The sequence below is a fragment of the Neolamprologus brichardi genome, chromosome 20 (genome assembly GCF_056152115.1).
Source record: "Neolamprologus brichardi isolate AB-2024 chromosome 20, ASM5615211v1, whole genome shotgun sequence".
Taxonomy (NCBI): domain Eukaryota; kingdom Metazoa; phylum Chordata; class Actinopteri; order Cichliformes; family Cichlidae; genus Neolamprologus; species Neolamprologus brichardi.
This window is the reverse complement of record NC_142123.1, coordinates 26,393,644-26,413,232: the sequence shown is the minus strand read 5'-3', so window position 1 is coordinate 26,413,232 and position 19,589 is coordinate 26,393,644. Positions and strand designations below refer to the sequence as shown.

Sequence of the window (19,589 nt, the reverse complement as noted above, 5' to 3'; positions counted from 1 at the left end):
TGATTAGATATTTCAATTAACAGGCAGTTGACCAGATGTACCTTATAAATAGTTCACCAATTAATTCCTTGTTTACGCTATTTTAGCAGATGAATACTCCGGAATATGTATACATTGGTGTTACCATTAGAAGAGAAAATACAAAGCCGGCTACCTTAAAATCTGCAGATGAAAATAGTGCCAGACGGCACTCTGTTCTGAGTAACAGTCAGGAAAACACTTGAGCCTACTTGTGTTTTCAGTAAGTGGCAACAATAAGGGGAAGTTGGAAAAAAAAGAGACGCATTTCTTTAAAACAAAACCAAGGACAAGTCAAATGAGTTTTAGGGGAGATTAATTTTTTCTTCTGACTGATAATGGGAACAAAATAACTGAATACAAATGTGTCCTTTGTTCATAGTCACGGGAGTGGAAAGTGGTCGGGAAAGTGCATTAGGCGTGGCACTGTCGGGGAAACGCTAGTCCTTAATTAAATAAATATGTTTTGAAGTGTCCTTGATTGTACGTTAGTGAAACCTTTGTTTAAAGGATCAAGGACCCTCTGCCTCTTCGGTGGTGAAAATTATGCATGTTTTGGGATGTGTATTCTAATGCAGATAACAATTTCAGGTTAAAAGCTGAAAGACTGTTTGTCTCATGCCTGCCTTATACCTTCTAATACTACTGAGCACAAAGGAATATGTTTTTAAAAACTGGACAAAGCAGTGGTGTTCTTCTTACAGCTCAGCTGAATCTAAAATAACCCTTAACCATCGAAATAGCAAAATGTATCGATTTTTTTTAGTGTGAATTTTTTTGTTATTTAATAGAAATCATTGGTAGTTACCAATATTTTTTTCCAGTGTAGATGTGGCCAGGTAAAAAAACAAACAAAGAAACTTTCTTTTGGTTTCTTCCTTTAGAGGTAACCAAAGGGAACCCTCTGCTTCCATCTCACCTTATCCCTAACATCCTCTGCATGGCCTCCTTCACTACATCCATGAATCTTTTCTGTGGTCTTACTCTTTTCTGTCCAATATATACACTGACGCTCCTCTCCACATGCCCAAGCCTTCTCAGCCTCGCATCTCCAACTTTGTCTCCAAACCACTCAACCTGAGCTGTCCCTCTGATGTACTCATCTCCAACCCTGTCCATTCTGGTCACTCCCAGTGAAAATCATAATGTTTTCCTCCTCCTAACCTTGTTTTTTATTAGAGTCCCAGTCTCCAAACCACACATTATAACAGGTCTCACTGCCATCTTCAATTTCACTCAAGATTAAAATAATAATATCAATAAAATAATAATAAAGCAATTTCTTTATCCTACATTAGTAGAACATAATAAATAAGACTTAGTCACATATATACAAAATTATAGACGAATTGTTTTTATAGAAATCTTCTAGCAACCGAATAAAGTCGCTTTTTTTTCAATTAAATTTCCGATTAAATTTTATTTAATTTCGAGGAACCATTTCAGGTCACAGGCTAATCAGGCTCACAGATATGAGTGCGGACAGCAGGGGTCCCCAGTTCACTGCGTGCTGGCGGTGTACTCCCTGTAAAACTCTCCTTTTAGTCAGCAGTCTGCCAAAATCGATGCTGGATCAAAACATTAAAATAAAACAGGAAAAAAATAGTGATTGTTATTTGATGTTTACCTAACATTAACGTAAAACAAACTGCCCGGCCACCGTAACGTCCTCACCAGGGTTGCGCGCGCCTATAGGCAGCGGAAGTTGACTTTAGTTGTTTCTGATAACTTCCGTAACCCGTGCTAACCACAAAACCCAAACAGTTTTAAAGCAAAAATGATAGTTTGCTGCGTGTCTGGTTGTAAAAAGCGGTATATCCGCAGCAAAAAATTGAAATTTTACAAAATACCGTCTCGGGGCCACCGGAGGCGTTTGTGGCTGCGAGCAATACAAGAAGCGAACGGCAGCACTGCGAGACTCACGGAAGATGATCGCGTTTGTGGCGCTCATTTCATATCAGGTAAGCTAAGATAGGAGCTATGCTAGCACTGTAGACATACTGTAACAGAAACAAGCGGTTTGTTGATTAAAATTGTCGGATTTAGCGCAAAGCTTCCTACATATTTTATTTTTATTTTTGTTTTTGTTTTATAGGAGAAGCATCTATGGAGCGTGATAAGCCGGACTTTGTGCCTTCTGTTTTTACCTGCACCAAAAAAAATCAAAGCCCCAAGAAAAAAGTGAGATGGTAAGACATGTAAAGTATTGTTGGGTCAGGATAAAATCTGTGAGGATCAAAGTTGTTGGATAGCTTTGTGTTTCTCTAATAATATTTTTTCTTTTTTTTAAAATTAACTTATTATGTTTTAAATTTCATTGTAATATACTTTTTTGTTACTTATTCTGGTCTGTATTGTCATTAGTTAAAAAAAACGCTTAAAATTAATTAAGGTAAGGGTGTTTTCTGATAGTTTTGCAACTTCATTGTTTTAAGTGTCCTCTTTAAAATTATATAGAATTAATTTAACTAGGTCCTTACATTTTGATGCTAAACATCTGATAACATGGCTTAATGAATATGGACTGGAGTGTAGCTAAGCTAAGGTCATATAACATGATGGATGCTTGAAGGTTCCAACAGCAGAGTTCACAAATCACAAGTTTTGCAGGTAAAGGATTGATGTTATTTATAGCGCCTCATCTATAGGACACATACTGCCCTTTAAAGCAGACAAAATTATTCAAATATTTTACAGATTTTAAAGCTTGAAATTAAAGTTAAGTGCAATATTCCCCAGGTATTACACCATGTACCAAATCCAAATAATTCATATCCAAAATTTGTGAGGGTATTCTGTCCCGTTTTTGGTTTCTCAAAGGTTACTTATTTATTTTCAAAGTTTTAAGTAGGGATTTAAAGTTTACACAATTTTTCTGAAGAACGGTATTTTTCCCAGCAAAATCTGTGGTGGTCATTTGAGAAGTCTTCATGTGATGAGTTTAGATGGACAGAACCTTTAGTGAATTATACAAATCATGGTGAGGACATACTTTTAATTGCCATCATCAGTTTCAAGTGAATGCACACAATGTGATGTTCATTTTATAAATTATGGTCCACAGATTGAGGCTTCCCAACAGGAGCACAATAACCTATGGGTGATGTCCCAATAGGTATGTCTATGTGGGCTGCAACATAGCCTAAATAAAGACTGTCTCGAACTCTACTATAACAGATAAAACCCTACGAGAACCTGTTCATTCAATTAATAGAAGGTTGCAGATGCACATAAATCAAGCCTTTATGGCAGAATGTTCCAGGTTTTTTATAATGCCCATCACTGTAAAGATAACATTAACAACATATTGACTCGGTGTGTGATATTTAATGTGTGTGCTGTAGTCAGTGCTCTGCTCTGGGTTCATAGTTGTCACGTCTCTTTGCTTCTGAGCTCTGTGTGTTTGAACAGTGCGAGGAGAGAGGGTTGTCTCGAAGCTTGTGGTATTTCAAACAGTACTGGTGTTTTCTGTTCTATTTTTCTTCTCTGACTGATCAAAAGCATAAAAAAAACTTTTTCATTTTCACTGAGTGGGCGAGAAGCACATTCAGGTCTACTCTGGCCTATAGCTATAGCCAGCCCAGGTCAGGGTTACAAAGGTCATCCCTTGGTATTAGTTTCCATAATAGAACAGGCACAGTAACTGGTAATGAATTAGAAAGGGTGATAAATATTCAGTAAACAAGCTGCATAGTTATCTCTCATCGTATGTGTTCTGTGTACATATTGAGTCACAGATCCTGAACTGTTGAAAATCTGTGCAGCTTTACAGTGTATGACAAAAATAAGGTGTTAATGCTAATGTTAATTTTCTTTTACACTTTGATGAGTACTGTAGATATGAGACCCACTTTTATAGATCACTTCATATGTTTGTTTGTGTTTTTTTTTTGTTTTTTTTTAAGGATTTATGGTCGTAGAAAAAGGCATCGCCGGAAGGCAAGAGGCAGAAGAGAGGAAAATGCAGCTCCACTTCAAGCTGATTCTTCTGCGAATCCCGAGCCGTCTGTTTTGATGCGAACTGAAAGTGAACTTTCAGAAGAAATGCAGACGCCAGCAACCCCCTCAGTGCCAAAGGTAGCAGCCACAACTTGCTCTTTCTGTATATCTTTTCTACTTGGACATTATGCAAAATATCTGCGTTTTTGTTTGTTGTAAAGTAGTTGTTTTGTAAGACACGAGTTGCAAGATTGTCATAAGTATTTTTATTGTCTTCTAATGATAAATTCTTTACAATTCTTTAAATTTTTTGCCTCTGTTTTTGTATTTATGTTTTTCAGGAAGGAGAAACGGTGGCAAAAGTGTCTGAGACTGAAGCAGAAACCCAAATTATCCAGTCTCAAACAATGCTCGACTTAAATAAGACATCACCACCCTTCAAAGGACTACCAGACACCCTAAAACTAGATAAGAGAAGGCCAGTTGTGCTCCTGAAACCTTTAGTTGCATCAGAAGGTGGTTATCGGTGTGAACTGTGCAGTCAGACCTTCCCTGATATACCACAGCTGGTAAAACACAAACGGCTGCATGAAGAACAAAGGTCCTTTGTCTGTGAAAATTGTGGAAAAATCTTCATAACTCAGGCAGATTTCAGTGAGCACCATGCTGTGCACAGGGATGAGCCCCTCTTTCCGTGCAACATGTGTGATCGATCTTTCACCACGATTCACCAACTGAAGCGTCATAAACTGCTCCATGTTAAAGATGGCAGGAAGTGCCTCAGGTGTGGCACGCTGTTCTGCCAGCGTCACAACCACATTTTATTCCTTCCGCAGACAGAGTTTAAAACAGAGTCTGAGCCTGAGGACAGTTCCTCCAGGAGTGAGACAGAAAATGAACTGGAACCAAGCCAGATGACTGAAATACCTGGCAACACTCAGAGCTCAAGGACCGTTACACCTCCACTGTCTACTTCTGCTCCAACTGCTGCTCCTACACCCCCAAATCCTGGATTTCTATCCAAGCCCCCACCTTTGGCTTCATTCAGTATATTACCAGAAATCCCCCCACCGGTGTTGCTGAGACCGTGTCCTGTGCCTCGTCGACTCTATCCAGAAGTGAGACACTCAGAAAACCCGGGTTCCTCATTTCACCATGACTTGTTCACCCGAAATACAGAACTTCCATCTTCACTGAAGATCTTTTCACCTCAGTACCTCACCTCAGCCTTCCTAGAGGTTAAAAGAAATTATGAATATATTTTAAGCAAGCCGAAAAAGTGCAGGGTTAAGAATCCGGTGAAGAAGGAACAAAGTGAGGCACCAATAATTTCACCAGAAGAACACACTAAGTCAGAAAAAAAGGAGAGAATAGCTTATGACCTGGAGATTATGCTCTGATCTGAATAATGGATTAGAATGACCTGTTTACTTACCTGACCTTTTTGCCTTACTTAAGATGTTCAACATTAGTGCTCCTATCCTATTAGTGTTTCTGTTCTTTGAGTTAAAAGGCATTTTAACAAAAGCAAGGCTGTGTTCAGTATTAAACCCGTAGTGTTTGGCTTATACTTGCACCACTTTTGCCTCTCTTAGCACACTGATATATTTGTAAGTACTGTGATGCTGATATAATTTTTTTTAGTTCTGTAGTTAAAATCTTTCACTTCTTAATCAGTGATGAGGTGCAATTGTTTTTTTTTTCCACTGCTGTTTGATAAGTAATACTGTTATGTATGTAAAAGATAACTGACCTGTGTTGTAAAACTGCACCAGGTGGGATTTGGGCTTCAGGCTGTATTCTGTACTTGGCAATTTGTGCCGTAATAATCACTTTAGTCTGTGGAAAAATGCACCGTGTGCTACAAACGGCATCAATAATATGATCAAGCATCTCTAATAACAATTGCCACACAATTCAGTTTTCACATCTGCCTCACTAACTGGAAACAGATAGCGGTTGCAGCGTATATTACATACATAAACCAATCAGCCATAACCTTGAAACCGTGAATAACCTTGATTGCACTATTACAATGGTTGGTTCTGCTGGCAAACCTTGAGCGCCCAGGAATTTGTGTGGGTGTTACTTTTACGTGCAGCACACGCCTACAAACGGAAAGGCTCGAGGAGCACGACAAAGAGTCCAAGGTGTTGACAGGGCCTCTAAACTCTCAGATCTCAATCCAGAAAAACGGCTGATCCACAGAGGCCGCTACAGCAGAAGACAGCCGTTGCTCCTGGCCACATGCCGAAGAGGACAAATCCAGAGGGTCCAGTATGCGTGCCATGAGGGATTACAGTTATTTTGTCAGATACCAGGTGCTTTTTATGTTGCTGATCATATGCAGTGTATATGATCAACAACATGTATGTATGATGTAGCTACAGTTACATCAACCATTTATTACATTTTGTGCATTTTTTTTTTTTAGTTGTCCTCTTTGTTTTGTTTTTTTTGTTTGTTTTTTAATCTGTATATGAGAAGTGGATCTGACTGTGAAACCAATGCTGTTTGTTTACTAAAATACATTATGGTTATGGTTCGAGTAAACAACTTCCAGCTAAAAAATGCCTCCATCAAGTGTTTGTCGAATCTTTAAAGTGAACGGTAAAATTCTCTGAGAGCAGAATTAACTACCAACACTCCTTCATTAACTACAATCAATTAAGTTTAGTTTAGAGTCTTCATAAAAGAGGTACATTGGTCACAGGGATGTCATCCATTGATTGCTAAGCTCCTTTTTTTTTTTTTTTTTTTAACTCTTTTGTTTTTTGTCATTTTAGCTTTTTGAAACTGGACTTCACAAGTGTGTGTAGAGGTAAAACAGAGGGATACTAAGGGATGCAGCATGTTTTTGTGAAGGCCAGCTCACTGTAGAGCATACCCTGCTTTACCTTGCTTTTTCGGCTTGAATGGGGGCCGTAACTAGCAACTGAGACTATACGCTAATTGGGAAAATAATAAAATGACTGCAGTCATAGGTCATAAAGGCTCATTTTTCCTCACGATCATATTGGTTACATAAAACTCAATATGGTCATCCCACATCACTTTTTAGCTGGCTTTTAGTCACTAGTGGATCTTCCACACTGCCGTTGTGTAGCAGATCCGTTTAATGTATTCATGAACATCTCATATCAATTAACAGTATGTTTTGATCCCATGCTTAACTCCAAAAGTGCTCACGTTCCATCGCTCAGGGTTATGTCACCTGCTGTTCCTACAAGTTGCTGAATTTAATTAACATTTTGTGGTCTCTTATATGGATTAAGGCACCTTCGGCTTCGCTTTTCTGACTTGTAAGCTATGATATTTGCACTGTTTGCACACAATATGGAGTTTTAATTTCCCATTTGTAAAAAGAAACAACTTTGGACTGATTATGTTTTATTTTTGTTTGTTTGTTTTGTTCTTCTTCAGCTGACCTGTATGTATATTTACTCAAATGTAGAAATGACCGAAAACATGGACAAATGGAAAGATTGAACTACCATGTACCCATTTCCCCCACACCAAGAAGCACCTAACCAGCTATAGCTGTCCAAATGACACATTCTTGGAATAGCATTATCTGTTAAAATAGCTAAAGCTATTTCTCAGCTGGTGATTTGCAGCTGTCTACTGCGTGCCCATTAGACTTGCTCTCACATGGACACAGGAACAAGAGAAAAAAAATAAGCTGTATGAAGTGAAATATGCTCTTTACATAAGGTAATAAAATAAAATTGCTGTATTATATTTTTTTGACTTTTGTTCATGCGTAGATTTCACAGAGTTGTAACAGTTTTGAAGGGAAGTTCAAGGTTGTCAGACCAAGTAGTCTCTGTCCTGATGGTGGCTCTAGAGGGATTGTTAAAATGACCCAAAAATGTCTGTCTAACTTTCTTGGACAGTCTTCCTGTCAGTGTGTCACACTGCATTAAAACCACCTGCTTCTTCTGTGAGCTGACTGCACAGAAAAACCCCGCAGTACAGCAACAATAAGGTGTGTACTAGTTTTCATTGCTTGGAACTTTTCTTGCTATGCAGCTGAATTTTCCGAGGAGGATTTTTACTTTAACTGCTGCATGGATGTGAAGTAAAAAAAAAAAAAAAAAAGGACCCCATTGCTCTATAATCCAACCTGCCAACCACAGTTTACATAGTAAAAGTCCTATTTGGCCATACAGATGTTTTCAGTTAACATTGCGGTTATAAAGCCTTTATGTTATCAACTTCTGGGTCGTTAGGTTCAGCTGCATCGATCTGGTGAATGTTTTCGCACTGTCTGCAATTGAGCCGTGACAAATATTTTAATAATTAATCATAATGTGAAAATGCAGACTTGACTCGACTATTCCGGAGAAAGCTGGATCCGATGTATAGTGCCCTTGAGCATGAGACTGACAAAGTGTTACATTTTTTTTAAGATGAAAAACCCTATTTTATATTAAAAAAATGTTTATACATTGACAAGTAAACCAGTGAAAAAACAAGTAAAAATTATCTCTAGTAGTGTCTATTAGTATGTTATCTAAAATCTATTTAATTGACCTCTTTTGTGTGTTTGTCCCCCCTATTTAGCTATTTTGTTTTTCATACCTTAATTTATAAGTTTTGTTTTATGTTTTTGCTGCTGGAGGAATTTATTATGTGCTCACTAACACTTATAACTACAAAGCAGCTTGCATTATTAGGAAGCAGAAAACCTATCAATCTTAATAAAAGTAAACAACAACAAAACATTTGATTGATTTATCATCTTTTGAAAGCACAATTTTCAAATTGCTTAGACAGGTAAAAGTAGAATACTTTAAACAGATTGCCAGGCGTTAAGGCCACAAATCAAAGTGAATAAAATTAAAAGGCAGTTAAGACCCAGTAAAATATCGCATAAAAGTGGATGCAAGAGACTTTTTAAATTAATTATTTAAAAGCAAAATCCATTAATCCCCATTACATGAGGAAATACAACAGCCAAATGGCCTTTTTGTTGATCGTGTTCTTCTTTTAAACCCAGTATTATGGGTGACTAAATAGAAAGTGAAACAAATATTAAGCATAAACCTACGTTGAAATTATGGCAAAGGACACACAGCATATGCGTAAATACGCATGAACACTATTTATTTTTAGCCTTTAAATCATCATCAGCTTTATATTTCAGGGTTGCACATCGGTGAGGGATCACTCAAACTAACCATTGTCTTTACATTTGCATTTATGAATTACTTAAGACGAAGAAAATGTAGGTTATGTTTGAAATATTTATTTCATGCACAATGGTAACATTAAATTAAAACTGACTTTCTGATTGAATTTGCATTTTATCGATGAACTAAATGAATAAGAGATCATGTAGATTAAGGGTACATTGGACTTTTTGCATACGTTCAGAGAGGGCATTCCTCCGCATCCACAACAGTCCCGTCTTCAGTCCATCTGTACGCTGTCCACGTCTCATTGGTTCGGATGCGCGGGGTTATGCAGGGCGACGATTCTGTTTGGACCTTCCTGCTGTCACATTAGGGTGACGAAAGCGAGGATTGGCTGAGATCCGTTCAGCAGCGGTTTAGATTGGCCGATGTGTCGTCGCGTGGCTTCATAGATGGCAGGTTAGTGGTGCTGATGCTGTGACAATGGGAGTCATCCAGATATGCATCATCTGGCCCGAGTGTGCCTGAAAGACAGCAGCAGGACCCAGGCTTGTTGTTATTTTAAAGGGACGGAAAAGTAGCAGCAGAGACACGAGGATCATCCTGCTGCTCTGAGAGGGTGAGTTTTACGCACGGAAAACAAACTGGCATGCTGCTGGCGGGGGGCCTCATAGCTGTTTTTGGTGTGAAGTGGGGGGGGGGGGGGGGGGTAGCTCTGAAGTAGGTTGTTAGCAGGACCGCTCACTGCAAGGATCAGTAGCTCCTGCCGGATTTCTCGCATCCATTTACGATGCGTTTGCTTCTCCCTGGACGCGCAGCGCTGAGTACGCCGAGGCACTGTTAATGCAGCGGCTGAAGGAAGGGAGCTGTGAGTCAACTCATCCCCTTGGCCGACTGCATTGCGGAGAGAGCATGCCTTGCAGAATAGCATATGTCAAATATTCTCCACATGCCCGAGACCCAGGTCATGGTGTTATTGTGATGAAGTCTTGATATTGTTTTACATCCTGGGATGTATTTCATTGTATCCAGTCTGATACAACTAAAAATATGTTTAATTACAAGAAGAGCTCTCATCATCTTTAGTGAAACTCTGAACAGCAGCTGTTCTGCATGTGCACTGATCTGTAGTGAATTGCTTTGCATGCTGGGATTTGAAGTTTAATGAAGAGTATTTAGCTATAAGTCACCACTGTTAACACAAATGTTATTTTTGTTGCTGTAAAAATGCATTTTGGCTTCTCTTTGTTTTCTAAGTCTAGTGATGGGAGTGTTCAGCCGACAGAAGTTTTTTCAAGAGCTCGCTCATGGCTGCCTGCTGCCCACAGCTCAGCAGGGCCTGGAGCAGGTTTGGCAGCTGCTGGTTATCTGCCTGCTATGTCGACTTATCTGGATGTTCGGTGAGTACAGAGCTTTTGCACCCCAGTCAGTGTTATCAGACCTTCACTTTAATCTCTAATCACATAAATTATTCTTTATTTTTATCTGGCTATGTCAGGTCTTCCTTCTTTTGTGAAACACCTGGTCACAGTGGCAGGAGGTTTCTACACGCTTTACCTGTTCTTTGAGCTGCACATGATCTGGGTGGTCCTTCTCAGCCTTCTCTGCTACCTCTTCCTCTTCCTGTGTCGCCATTCTACCATCCGAGGCACCTTTCTCTCCATCACTGTGCTCATTTACCTGCTCCTGGGGTAAGAGAGTCCTCTTGTGTTACCTGACAGTTCAGTATTACACATTAGGGGTGATACTGAACCAAAGAGCTTCTTTAATAATTCATTTTCCCAATGGGGCCACATGAGAAGCTGGAAGTGTTGTGGGGGTTACATAAATAAGCTGAACTCAATCTAAACTGCTATAAGCAATGAAAATGTGAAACAGGCAAATCACAAAGCTGGTCTTGACAGCTCCATCTCTGGATGTGTAAAGTCCTTGTTGCTTTTGCAGCTTCGCTAGCAAAGCTTTAGATGTCCATTTTCAGTCTGCATCAGTCAACTTCTTGTATTTCTCTGTGTGTTTAGTCTCGTAATGATGATTCAAACTGTAATCCTCAAACACAACAATCTGCTCTCTGTAAACTAAGCACAGTTCTATAGATGACTCCAGTAAATAAAAGCTCAGAAGTCAATGTCTTCTTAAAAACTCTGCATTCTACATCACGATTTCTTTTTTAACGGGAGCTGACATCTGTCAGGGCTAGCAAACACATCTGTCATAAACACTGGTTCCAACACGTTACAACGTGCTTTCACACTGGTTCACATGTACGCATGTAAAACATTTTTAAAAAGCACCTGAATTCAAAATAAAAGCAACAAAGTTTATTGTGATTTCCCACAATATTTTTTTAAATGTATGATGTATACTTATTCACGTCTAAATCCTAATTTCCAATTGACTTTAAGCTTGTGAATTCGGGAATTTGGCAGATTTGGGAAAACTCTTTTCATTATGACTACCTTTCCTTTTCATTTCATCAGGGAGCTACATATGATGGATACCACTAACTGGCACAAGATGAGAGGTAAGACACCCATCATTTGTCTCTTAAATGTGATTGCTGTCTGTATACTTTAATATTCCCATTAGTAATATCTAATTTTGGAATACAACAATCATTTAAATGCTGCTGCTGTCATCCAGGTTCTCAGATGGTGGTTGCAATGAAAGCCATTTCTTTGGCCTTTGATTTGGATAGAGGTGTTGTGACCAGTGTGCCCTCACCCATTGAGTTCATGGGTTATATCTACTTTGTGGGCACAGTCATCTTTGGTCCCTGGATCAGCTTCAACAGCTACAAAGAAGCTTTAGAAGGCCGTAAGCTGGTAGGTGCGATTCTATATCTTTTAGATCTGAGTGAGGATTATTTAAAAAAAAAAAAATCTAAGAACAGCTGATGTTTCCTTCTTCTCCTTAGAGCCTTTCGTGGCTTTTAAAAGTGTCTGTTAGCTGGGTGAAGAGCCAGGTCTGCCTTGTTATTTCCAACTGTGTGGCACCCTACCTCTTCCCTTATTTCATACCTGTTTATGGAGACAAGCTGCTACGAAGGTGAGGAGAACACACACATTCATACTGTAAACAAATGCCTGTGTATTCTCGACTTGGTTTGTGGCTTGCTGTTCTGCTAAGGTAATGTGTCTGTCACCTGCTTTGTTTACAGCAAAAAGAGGAGGAAGATCAGGTAATTAATTGCCCACCTCAGTGACTCTGAATAAACCAAACACTGTAGGCATGCATTCCTCATAATTACCATTTGTCCAAAACCTTTGCTTGCATGTATCTACCCACTTCATCCTCCTCCTCCTCTCTGTGCAGTTATATATGTACCAGGATGTCCCTCTCACCCTCTCATTTACCACAACACTTTCACCAGCTTGATGAGGCATAAATCATCACAAGGCAAGTCAATAAACATTTTTGTCACTAACATTGCTCTCTTTATCCTAATGCTACTCAGGGCTACACCAGCTAAGTATGTTTTTTACTCATCTGTATAAGTCGGACGTTATTTGAAACTGGATTGTGATATTCATCTATTTCTTCCCGTTTTGATGTCCCTGCATTAGGTGGCTACTGGCATATGAGAACACACTGTCTTTCCACTTTAGCAATTATTTTGTTGGCTATTTGAGTGAAACTACCACTACTCTGGCTGGGGCAGGCTTCACAGAGGAGAAAGACAACCTCAAATGGTTAGAACGGCAAGCGCACCTGTTAACCTTGAGTGTGTTTCTCTTTATTCACATTTATAACAGGCCACCGCCCATTTACCTTTTACTTTGCAGGGATATGACCGTATCCAAGCCGCTTAATATAGAGTTTCCTCGGTCAATGGTGGAGGTGGTAACATCGTGGAATCTGCCCATGTCTCGCTTTCTGCACACCTGTGAGTTCAAGACAGGCGGCAGCTGTTTTTGCTTTAGTTTGCCATTGTGAGTGTAATGATTTTGGCTCATTTAAATAGAAATTCTTAGACCAGCTCACAGATGTTTTTACTCTAATTTCACAGATGTTTTTAAGAGTGCACTGAAATTCGGGACATTCTCTGCTATAATGGTGACATATACAGCCAGTGCCCTTTTGCATGTGAGTCCTATGCAGACTTTTCCTACAATTACTTTTTTAAATGCATTTTTTTTGTATCAGTAACTGGATTATTTTAACTGAAGCTCTTTTACCTCACAGGGTTTGAGTTTTCATCTAGGTGCAGTCCTAATATCTTTGGGATTCATCACTTATGTTGAGCACGGTAAGCAGAGTTTTTCTCTTTTCCACATTAGAACCTTTCCATTTGGAGAAGGTGCTTAGGTTTGCACTAATGGCTAATTGCACTCACTGTGAAACACTGTTTCTGTTTACTGCAGTGCTTGTAATTTTCCTCTTATGCTGGAAAAAACTCATCTATTTGTTTTGTTTTAATGCACTGGTCTTGTTTCGTGTTTTAGTGTTGCGGAAGAGGCTTGCAGCTATTTTTAATGCCTGTATACTGTCAAAGAAATGCCTGCCAAACTGCACTCACCAGAACAAAAAGGTAAAATGCAGCTCCCTCGTATATTTGTTGTTCTTCTTCAACCAAAAAACCTTTCAATTATTATTATTTTTATTAAAAAGAATTGAGTAAGTTGAGTAAATATGATTATTTCATATTTGAAACAGTGACAAGATTGATAGCCTTCATGTAGATGCTCATTTTAAGGAAGGAGATGCCAGCATACACTACTGTGGAAAAGTCATTTGTTTCTGTTTTGCTTCCAAGGAGCCAGACCTTTATTTAGATTTTTTTACAGTGGTACTGAGCAAAAGTTCTCCAGGCTTTCTGAAGGTCATTTTCTATTTTTCACTTATTTTCAGAACAGTTCACATTCCTGTGAAAATGCTTAATACTGACCTGTGAGTCATTCAAGGGTAAAAAAAAAAAGACAGATTTTTAAGCATGACAGTGTTGCCACACACACTTCCAATGCAGTAAAAACAGAGAAGAGCTTTATAGAGTGGAACACTATCAGTCATGGATTGACCTTCCCAGAACCCTGGACCTCAACATTAATGAAGCTGTCTGGGGTCATTTAGACAGAAAACTGAACAAAAGGCAGCCATCCAGCCTGGAGTACACTTCCTGAAGACTACTTTGAGAAATTGCAACAAAGCATAAGACTGTTTAGCTGTTTGAAGATTAAAGGTGGTCATACTAAATATTGACTTTCAATCTTAGCACGTTTCAATAAATCACTGTTTTCTTTCTAGCAAATTATGAAGAAATGAAGGGTGGCTTAAGACTTTTACTTTTACTTAGCACTATATATATATATATATATATATATATATTTGTGTGTAGGCAGACCTACATATAAAACGCTCATGTAGACTTTTCTTTGTGTACAGGCTGTGGTCAGCCGACCTGTGCTCCAGCTGAGATGCATTGCTCTGTGTGGATTTAACAAGATTTATCATGTAGCAATAAAATGTTATATGATGCATCATGGTGGATTTCCAAATGCTACACAGTATGAAGTTAGTATAAAAATTGGAATTCATTGAGTGAATATAATCAGTATAACCATCATAAATTAAAATTGATGTCAGCTGCTCTGGATTTAACCTGATTTTGACCAGAAAACCACAGCACACTCTGTACCAGTCCATGACAGTTCATTACAGTAATCTTCACCATAATACTACAAAATAATCACTTTATCCTGCTGTAAACTGCCTGGTGTTTTTATGCAACCTTTGAATTATATACAGGAGTTATACTTCAAATTATTCAGTAAGACATTTCTCATTTTGTGGGGGAAATAGCTTCCTTTTATGAAAAAGGAACACTTCATGTATAGATCCAGTATCTGGTTAAAGAAAAATGAATTACAACATCATAGGTTGGCTCTAAATTTCCAGTTAATCAAATTTCCCTCGCTGAGCAATCCTCACATATCTCCTGTTTTTATTTCTGTCTTTCACCATCTCTACGAGTGTTACACTTAAATATTCCCACTTGTGTTTGCCAACCTGTTTGGAAAGCTGCATTTGAATTTACCTCCCACTTACAAACATTCCCCCTTATTTATGTTCACCCCACTTCAGCAGGACAAGTTAGATGCTAAGATAGTGTGACCACAACTTTATTAACTTCTGCACAATTAACAGTTTACACGGCTAATAAGAGGGGGAAAGGGATGTGTTGAGGATGTCATTCATTTTCCTGCTGCTTAGTAAATATATCCATGCCATCAACTGGAAACAAAAACTCAAATGCATCACCTCTATGAAATTTTGCAAAACAAAAAAATAGCATACAATGAGAATGAAGTGATGACATTTTTGATATTTAAAAGGACAAATGTCTGAGCAGACTTGCAACTAGATTTGTTGGCATTAGAGTTGCAAACAGCTGAAAATACTGCTTTTCTTCCAGCTGTTTTATTTGTGAAAATTCTCATTGCACAGACATATATGTGACACTTGAGCAGGAGATGCTCTAAATGGACCTACTTTAGCTCCATACAGCACCAGACATTTTTCCCTGTTTGTTTCCCCCTCAGAGGAATAAAATTATAACAATTTTATTCCTCATCATCTTACATTTTGATTTACTGTAGCCTTCTTTAATTTCAAACAGGATAACAGGATAAGTCATTATGGTGGAAGACACAAGATTATTTACTTAATGTATTACTAAAGAAGTGTGGACATCAGGTTTTATTGCCATCGCATCTGCTGCGGTTATATTATAGCAGTCCCGAGGGACTGTCTTGTGCCTTAATTTGACACAATTTGAGAGTTTGCTGACAGGATGCCCAGCAAAAATCCCTTTTTTAACACACAGCAGAGCACTGGGAAGGGGAACATAATCATTTATGCCAAGGAAAAACAGCTTGCATAAACCATAGTACATAATTGGGACATTATTACATTGAAGCCCCTGAAATCGTGCTTTTAAATCTTAAGTATTTTGCCATACTATTAAGTGAAACTGGCTAAAAGAAGGCATTAGTTTTTAAGAGTTTAATAAACATTCTTTGATAATCTTCTTCAACAAATCTGTGTAAGGTTCTCGGGACCCTAACATGAAAATCTTGCAGAGGTTACAGATTTGGGGTAGTAATATTGAGTAAGGAACTTGTTTATTCTTACATTATACCTTCTTCCTCCACAGGGGTTATGGGTGTATATGATAAACATAGCATTCAGTGCTTTGGCAATACTGCACTTGACATACCTCGGCTCAGTGTTCAACTCCAGTGTGGACTTTATGGAGGAGGATGAGGTAAGACATGATAAGAGTATGCTAAGCCCCAGAGGAAAGTGCACATTTTGCAGGATAGAACCAGAGAAGAGATTGGAAAAAGAACATTTTAAAGGAGAAAATACAGTAAAATGTGAAATCAAGTTAATGGTATTCAAAAGCTTTAGATATTATTGTTGTGTATATGACTAGTTAGGCCAAATGCATGAGTTATTTTTGAGGAACCATTACAAAAACAGGATATGTATAGAAGGCTAGCAGTGTGCTATTGACGTAGCATTGTGACATACTGAAGTCCCAGCATGTTTAGAAGATTAAAGGTGTCTATATTTATACGCCCTGCTATAAAAATGTGGAGCTCACTGTGACATATGAACGTGTGAATTGCTGCATAGGAATGTAACCTTAGTTGTGATATTCATTATCAACAGTTAAAGTAATTTATGGTTTTGCTGGATGAAAGGCCTTAGATGAAATTATTTTCAGTCAGTAATGACAAAAAAAAAATCACATTTTGTAAAGATCTTTCAGGAAAAGGTTTAAATGATACTATACACTATACTACTACACATTACTGGACTCACTATGTACATCCCCTTACAGGACAATATCACCCATCATACCATTCAGAAGTGGTCAGAGCTGAGCTGGACCAGCCACTGGGTCACATTTGGATGCTGGATATTATACCGCCTTATTCTCTAATAATAAGAAATGAAGAAAGAGTGAAGGAAGTAATAATGAGAGATGGAAAACTGGTTCTGCACTTCTGCACTGTGACTTTATCCCGCATCAGACCGAAGAGAACAGAATCATCCTGTATACAACAACGAACCAACATTCAGTGTTCAGGTTGCACCACAAGTTGGCTGGGTAATCTATTATTCTAACCTGCTGGGGACTAGTTTTGATATCCATGAAATGATAGCTCGCTCCTCATTTCTTTTCTCTGCGTCGCTCCCTTTTTATCTGAGCCGCAGTTATCGAGCCCTCATGTTGTGACAGCGGTTACCGATGTCTCACTGTGAGTCACAATCAATACCTATCAGCATGGTGGATATTGGCTGCTTGTTTCTGTGGACACACGATAAAGCCCATTATCTAGGTTTCAGCGTCGACTGCGGCAGATGGCCTCAGTCGACATTTCTCTTCCCTTTTTATGTTATAAAATCATACTTTTCAGTTTAAAGGGTAGGGGTGGCAGTCATCAATGTCTTCTTATAGTGAACAATTTCTATGAAATGACCTAAATCAATAGTGCAATTGTAGATCTCTCAGTATTTTACAGCTTCCTCCAACTTGTCTGTCCGTAGTACTCGGCCCTTTCTAAAAAAAATTTAAAAAAAATGCTCAAAAGAATATGAAACAGCTGGGACTGTAATTTTCAGTGAATGTCACTCAAAAAGAAATGACGAGTACATTTGTGAATAAGGTATCTCTGCAGTCCACACAGTCGGCATTCCTCTGTCAAAGCTGGTGTTCATCAACCATCGTTAACATCGAAGGCTCCACTCTGCACTGGTGCTATGCAGAGCTTTGCAGGTGCACGCCTACTTGATATAGCTATCTCCTGCCACTTGGGGGTAGTATCAAGAACAACTGGAAATGTGGGTTACTTTTTGTGTTTGCTTTGCTGTTGGTCCTTTGCCTTTATCCACAGAGACTGTATATGAAAGACGGCCACCTCAGCCTCATCTATTGATTTGTGAAGTCCCATTTTAAGCCTCTAGTTTAGCTTAATGGCTGAAACCATCTTTTTGTTACTTTGTTTTTTACTCAGAGCACCGTATTTTCCCGAGGAGGTGTATTGCTACATTGTGAGCTAGTGCTAACTTGGTTAGCAGTCTGCATTCATCAAATGCATTCAACAAAAATGCTATAAAATACAACCAATACTTCTAATTATTGCTAAGTGCTTTTAGAATAAACGAATACGGTTTCACTCACTGACACCGCAAATCTTAATTTAGACAAGTTAACTTAGACAGCTAGCATCCTAATCAACTCCCACCAGCGATAGAGGCCACAGCTGCTTATTTGTTGGACATTTTAATATTAAGCCACTGGGGATTGTTTCATCATGGCCATTTGAAGTATCTGGCACTTTTTCCTCTTTATGTGAACACTGCAGTGGTTGTTCACTTTTTGGTTCAACCAATCAGCATTCAGACTATTCACTGGTATAGGAGCAATGCACCTCTGACCTGTTGGAGGAGAGCATGCAAACATGTCTCCTCAGCACCTTCTTTTGGTTGCGTTTTCCTCATTCTATCCTCTGGGTAAACACGTAGAGCTACACCAGCAGCGGACAATAAATCAGCTTTGACCCAACCACATCAGACATTTTTTAATTGCCTCCTTTGATTGAGGAATTGCCATTGGTCTTACGCAGAGACCTACTTTTGCCTATTTTCAGTTTATTGTAGTTAACAGCAGAGACAAAACTTTCCTATAGGTTAGTTAGGCTGTTAGCTTTGGTCTTTTCATGGAACTACTATAAGAAAAAAAGTGAAAATGACGAGTCTCGTTCTTTAATAGAGCTTGTCTCTTGAGCACGTGTAAGACAATGAGGAATTAATTTTGAATGAAAAGAGCACAGATTATGGTTACGAGGCAGCAATTTTATTGTCAACAGTTATGATTTCCCTTTTAGTGAATTTTAGATAAAGACAAATATTCAGTAAGTCCATGAATTAAAGTTTGTGGTGGAGTTTCCTGGTGTTTGTATTTAGCTTTGTGTTAATTTGTTAATTTCATTTGAACTGAATTATTTCCTCTTGCTTAGAATAGGTTGTATTAGTATTTTTAAAACTCTGTTATTCCTCAGTGCTGAAAAAAAAAAGGTTTAGAATCAGGGTAATTTAAAATGTGATTATATTAAATATTCAATCTTAACTACAGATTTTTAATACACGGCTGCTTTTAATGACACATTTATGTAATTAATGATGATCTGATAAAATAATACAAGTGTCCAGTCTGTCTTTCCTTAATCTAGACTGTCAAAGGAATTGCTTCTTGCCTAGCATGTCGTGTTAGATTAGAGCCTGAATGTTCGTCTCTGCCCAAGAACAAGTGCTCAGTCTCTGCAGACCTAACATCACTCAGTATTTTAAAACCTGTTCTGATATTTACTTTAGGTCAATGTTTTTTCCCTGTAAATGTGAAGGCACTGGTACACCTGTGATATTTTTATAAAATTTGTAATGAAACCTGGAATGTTGTCTTTGTTTGATTCAGTGTCGACATTTCAG

At 38.5% G+C, this 19,589-nt stretch overlaps 2 protein-coding genes across 3 annotated transcripts; both read left to right on the top strand.

Annotated features, from left to right (window-relative positions):
• The first annotated feature begins 1,738 nt into the window (after positions 1-1,738).
• On the top strand, positions 1,739-7,696 carry LOC102794713 (uncharacterized). The gene is made up of 4 exons (XM_006794149.3): positions 1,739-1,979; positions 2,114-2,207; positions 3,924-4,095; positions 4,299-7,696. Exons 1-4 carry the CDS (start codon positions 1,796-1,798, stop codon positions 5,355-5,357), a joined length of 1,509 nt encoding a protein of 502 aa, XP_006794212.2. The 5' UTR covers positions 1,739-1,795; the 3' UTR covers positions 5,358-7,696.
• Positions 7,697-9,559: 1,863 nt separating this feature from the next.
• On the top strand, positions 9,560-19,554 carry LOC102794997 (protein-serine O-palmitoleoyltransferase porcupine-like). 2 transcript variants are annotated; one of them, XM_087834140.1, is made up of 15 exons: positions 9,560-9,714; positions 10,358-10,495; positions 10,594-10,786; positions 11,573-11,616; positions 11,736-11,917; positions 12,010-12,140; positions 12,253-12,273; positions 12,550-12,564; positions 12,659-12,784; positions 12,878-12,978; positions 13,102-13,178; positions 13,278-13,341; positions 13,538-13,623; positions 16,246-16,356; positions 16,939-19,554. In XM_087834140.1, the coding sequence occupies exons 2-15, from the start codon at positions 10,360-10,362 to the stop codon at positions 17,038-17,040; spliced, it is 1,389 nt and encodes a 462-aa protein (XP_087690266.1). In that variant the 5' UTR covers positions 9,560-9,714; positions 10,358-10,359; the 3' UTR covers positions 17,041-19,554. The 2 variants fall into 2 exon arrangements, with proteins under 2 accessions (XP_087690266.1, XP_006794213.1); XM_006794150.3 differs by having other exon boundaries at positions 10,353-10,495.
• The last annotated feature ends 35 nt before the right edge of the window (positions 19,555-19,589 follow it).

Excerpts from the sequence above, each read along its gene's own strand:
- LOC102794713 (XM_006794149.3), top strand. The coding sequence starts at position 1,796 with ATGATAGTTTGCTGCGTGTCTGGTTGTAAAAAGCGGTATATCCGCAGC. Across the intron at positions 2,208-3,923 it reads CCCAAGAAAAAAGTGAGATG|GATTTATGGTCGTAGAAAAA; the intron begins GTAAGACATGTA and ends TTTTTTTTTAAG. Across the intron at positions 4,096-4,298 it reads CAACCCCCTCAGTGCCAAAG|GAAGGAGAAACGGTGGCAAA; the intron begins GTAGCAGCCACA and ends TATGTTTTTCAG.
- LOC102794997 (XM_087834140.1), top strand. The coding sequence starts at position 10,360 with ATGGGAGTGTTCAGCCGACAGAAGTTTTTTCAAGAGCTCGCTCATGGC. Across the intron at positions 10,787-11,572 it reads CTCATTTACCTGCTCCTGGG|GGAGCTACATATGATGGATA; the intron begins GTAAGAGAGTCC and ends TCATTTCATCAG. Across the intron at positions 12,141-12,252 it reads GGAGACAAGCTGCTACGAAG|CAAAAAGAGGAGGAAGATCA; the intron begins GTGAGGAGAACA and ends CTTTGTTTACAG.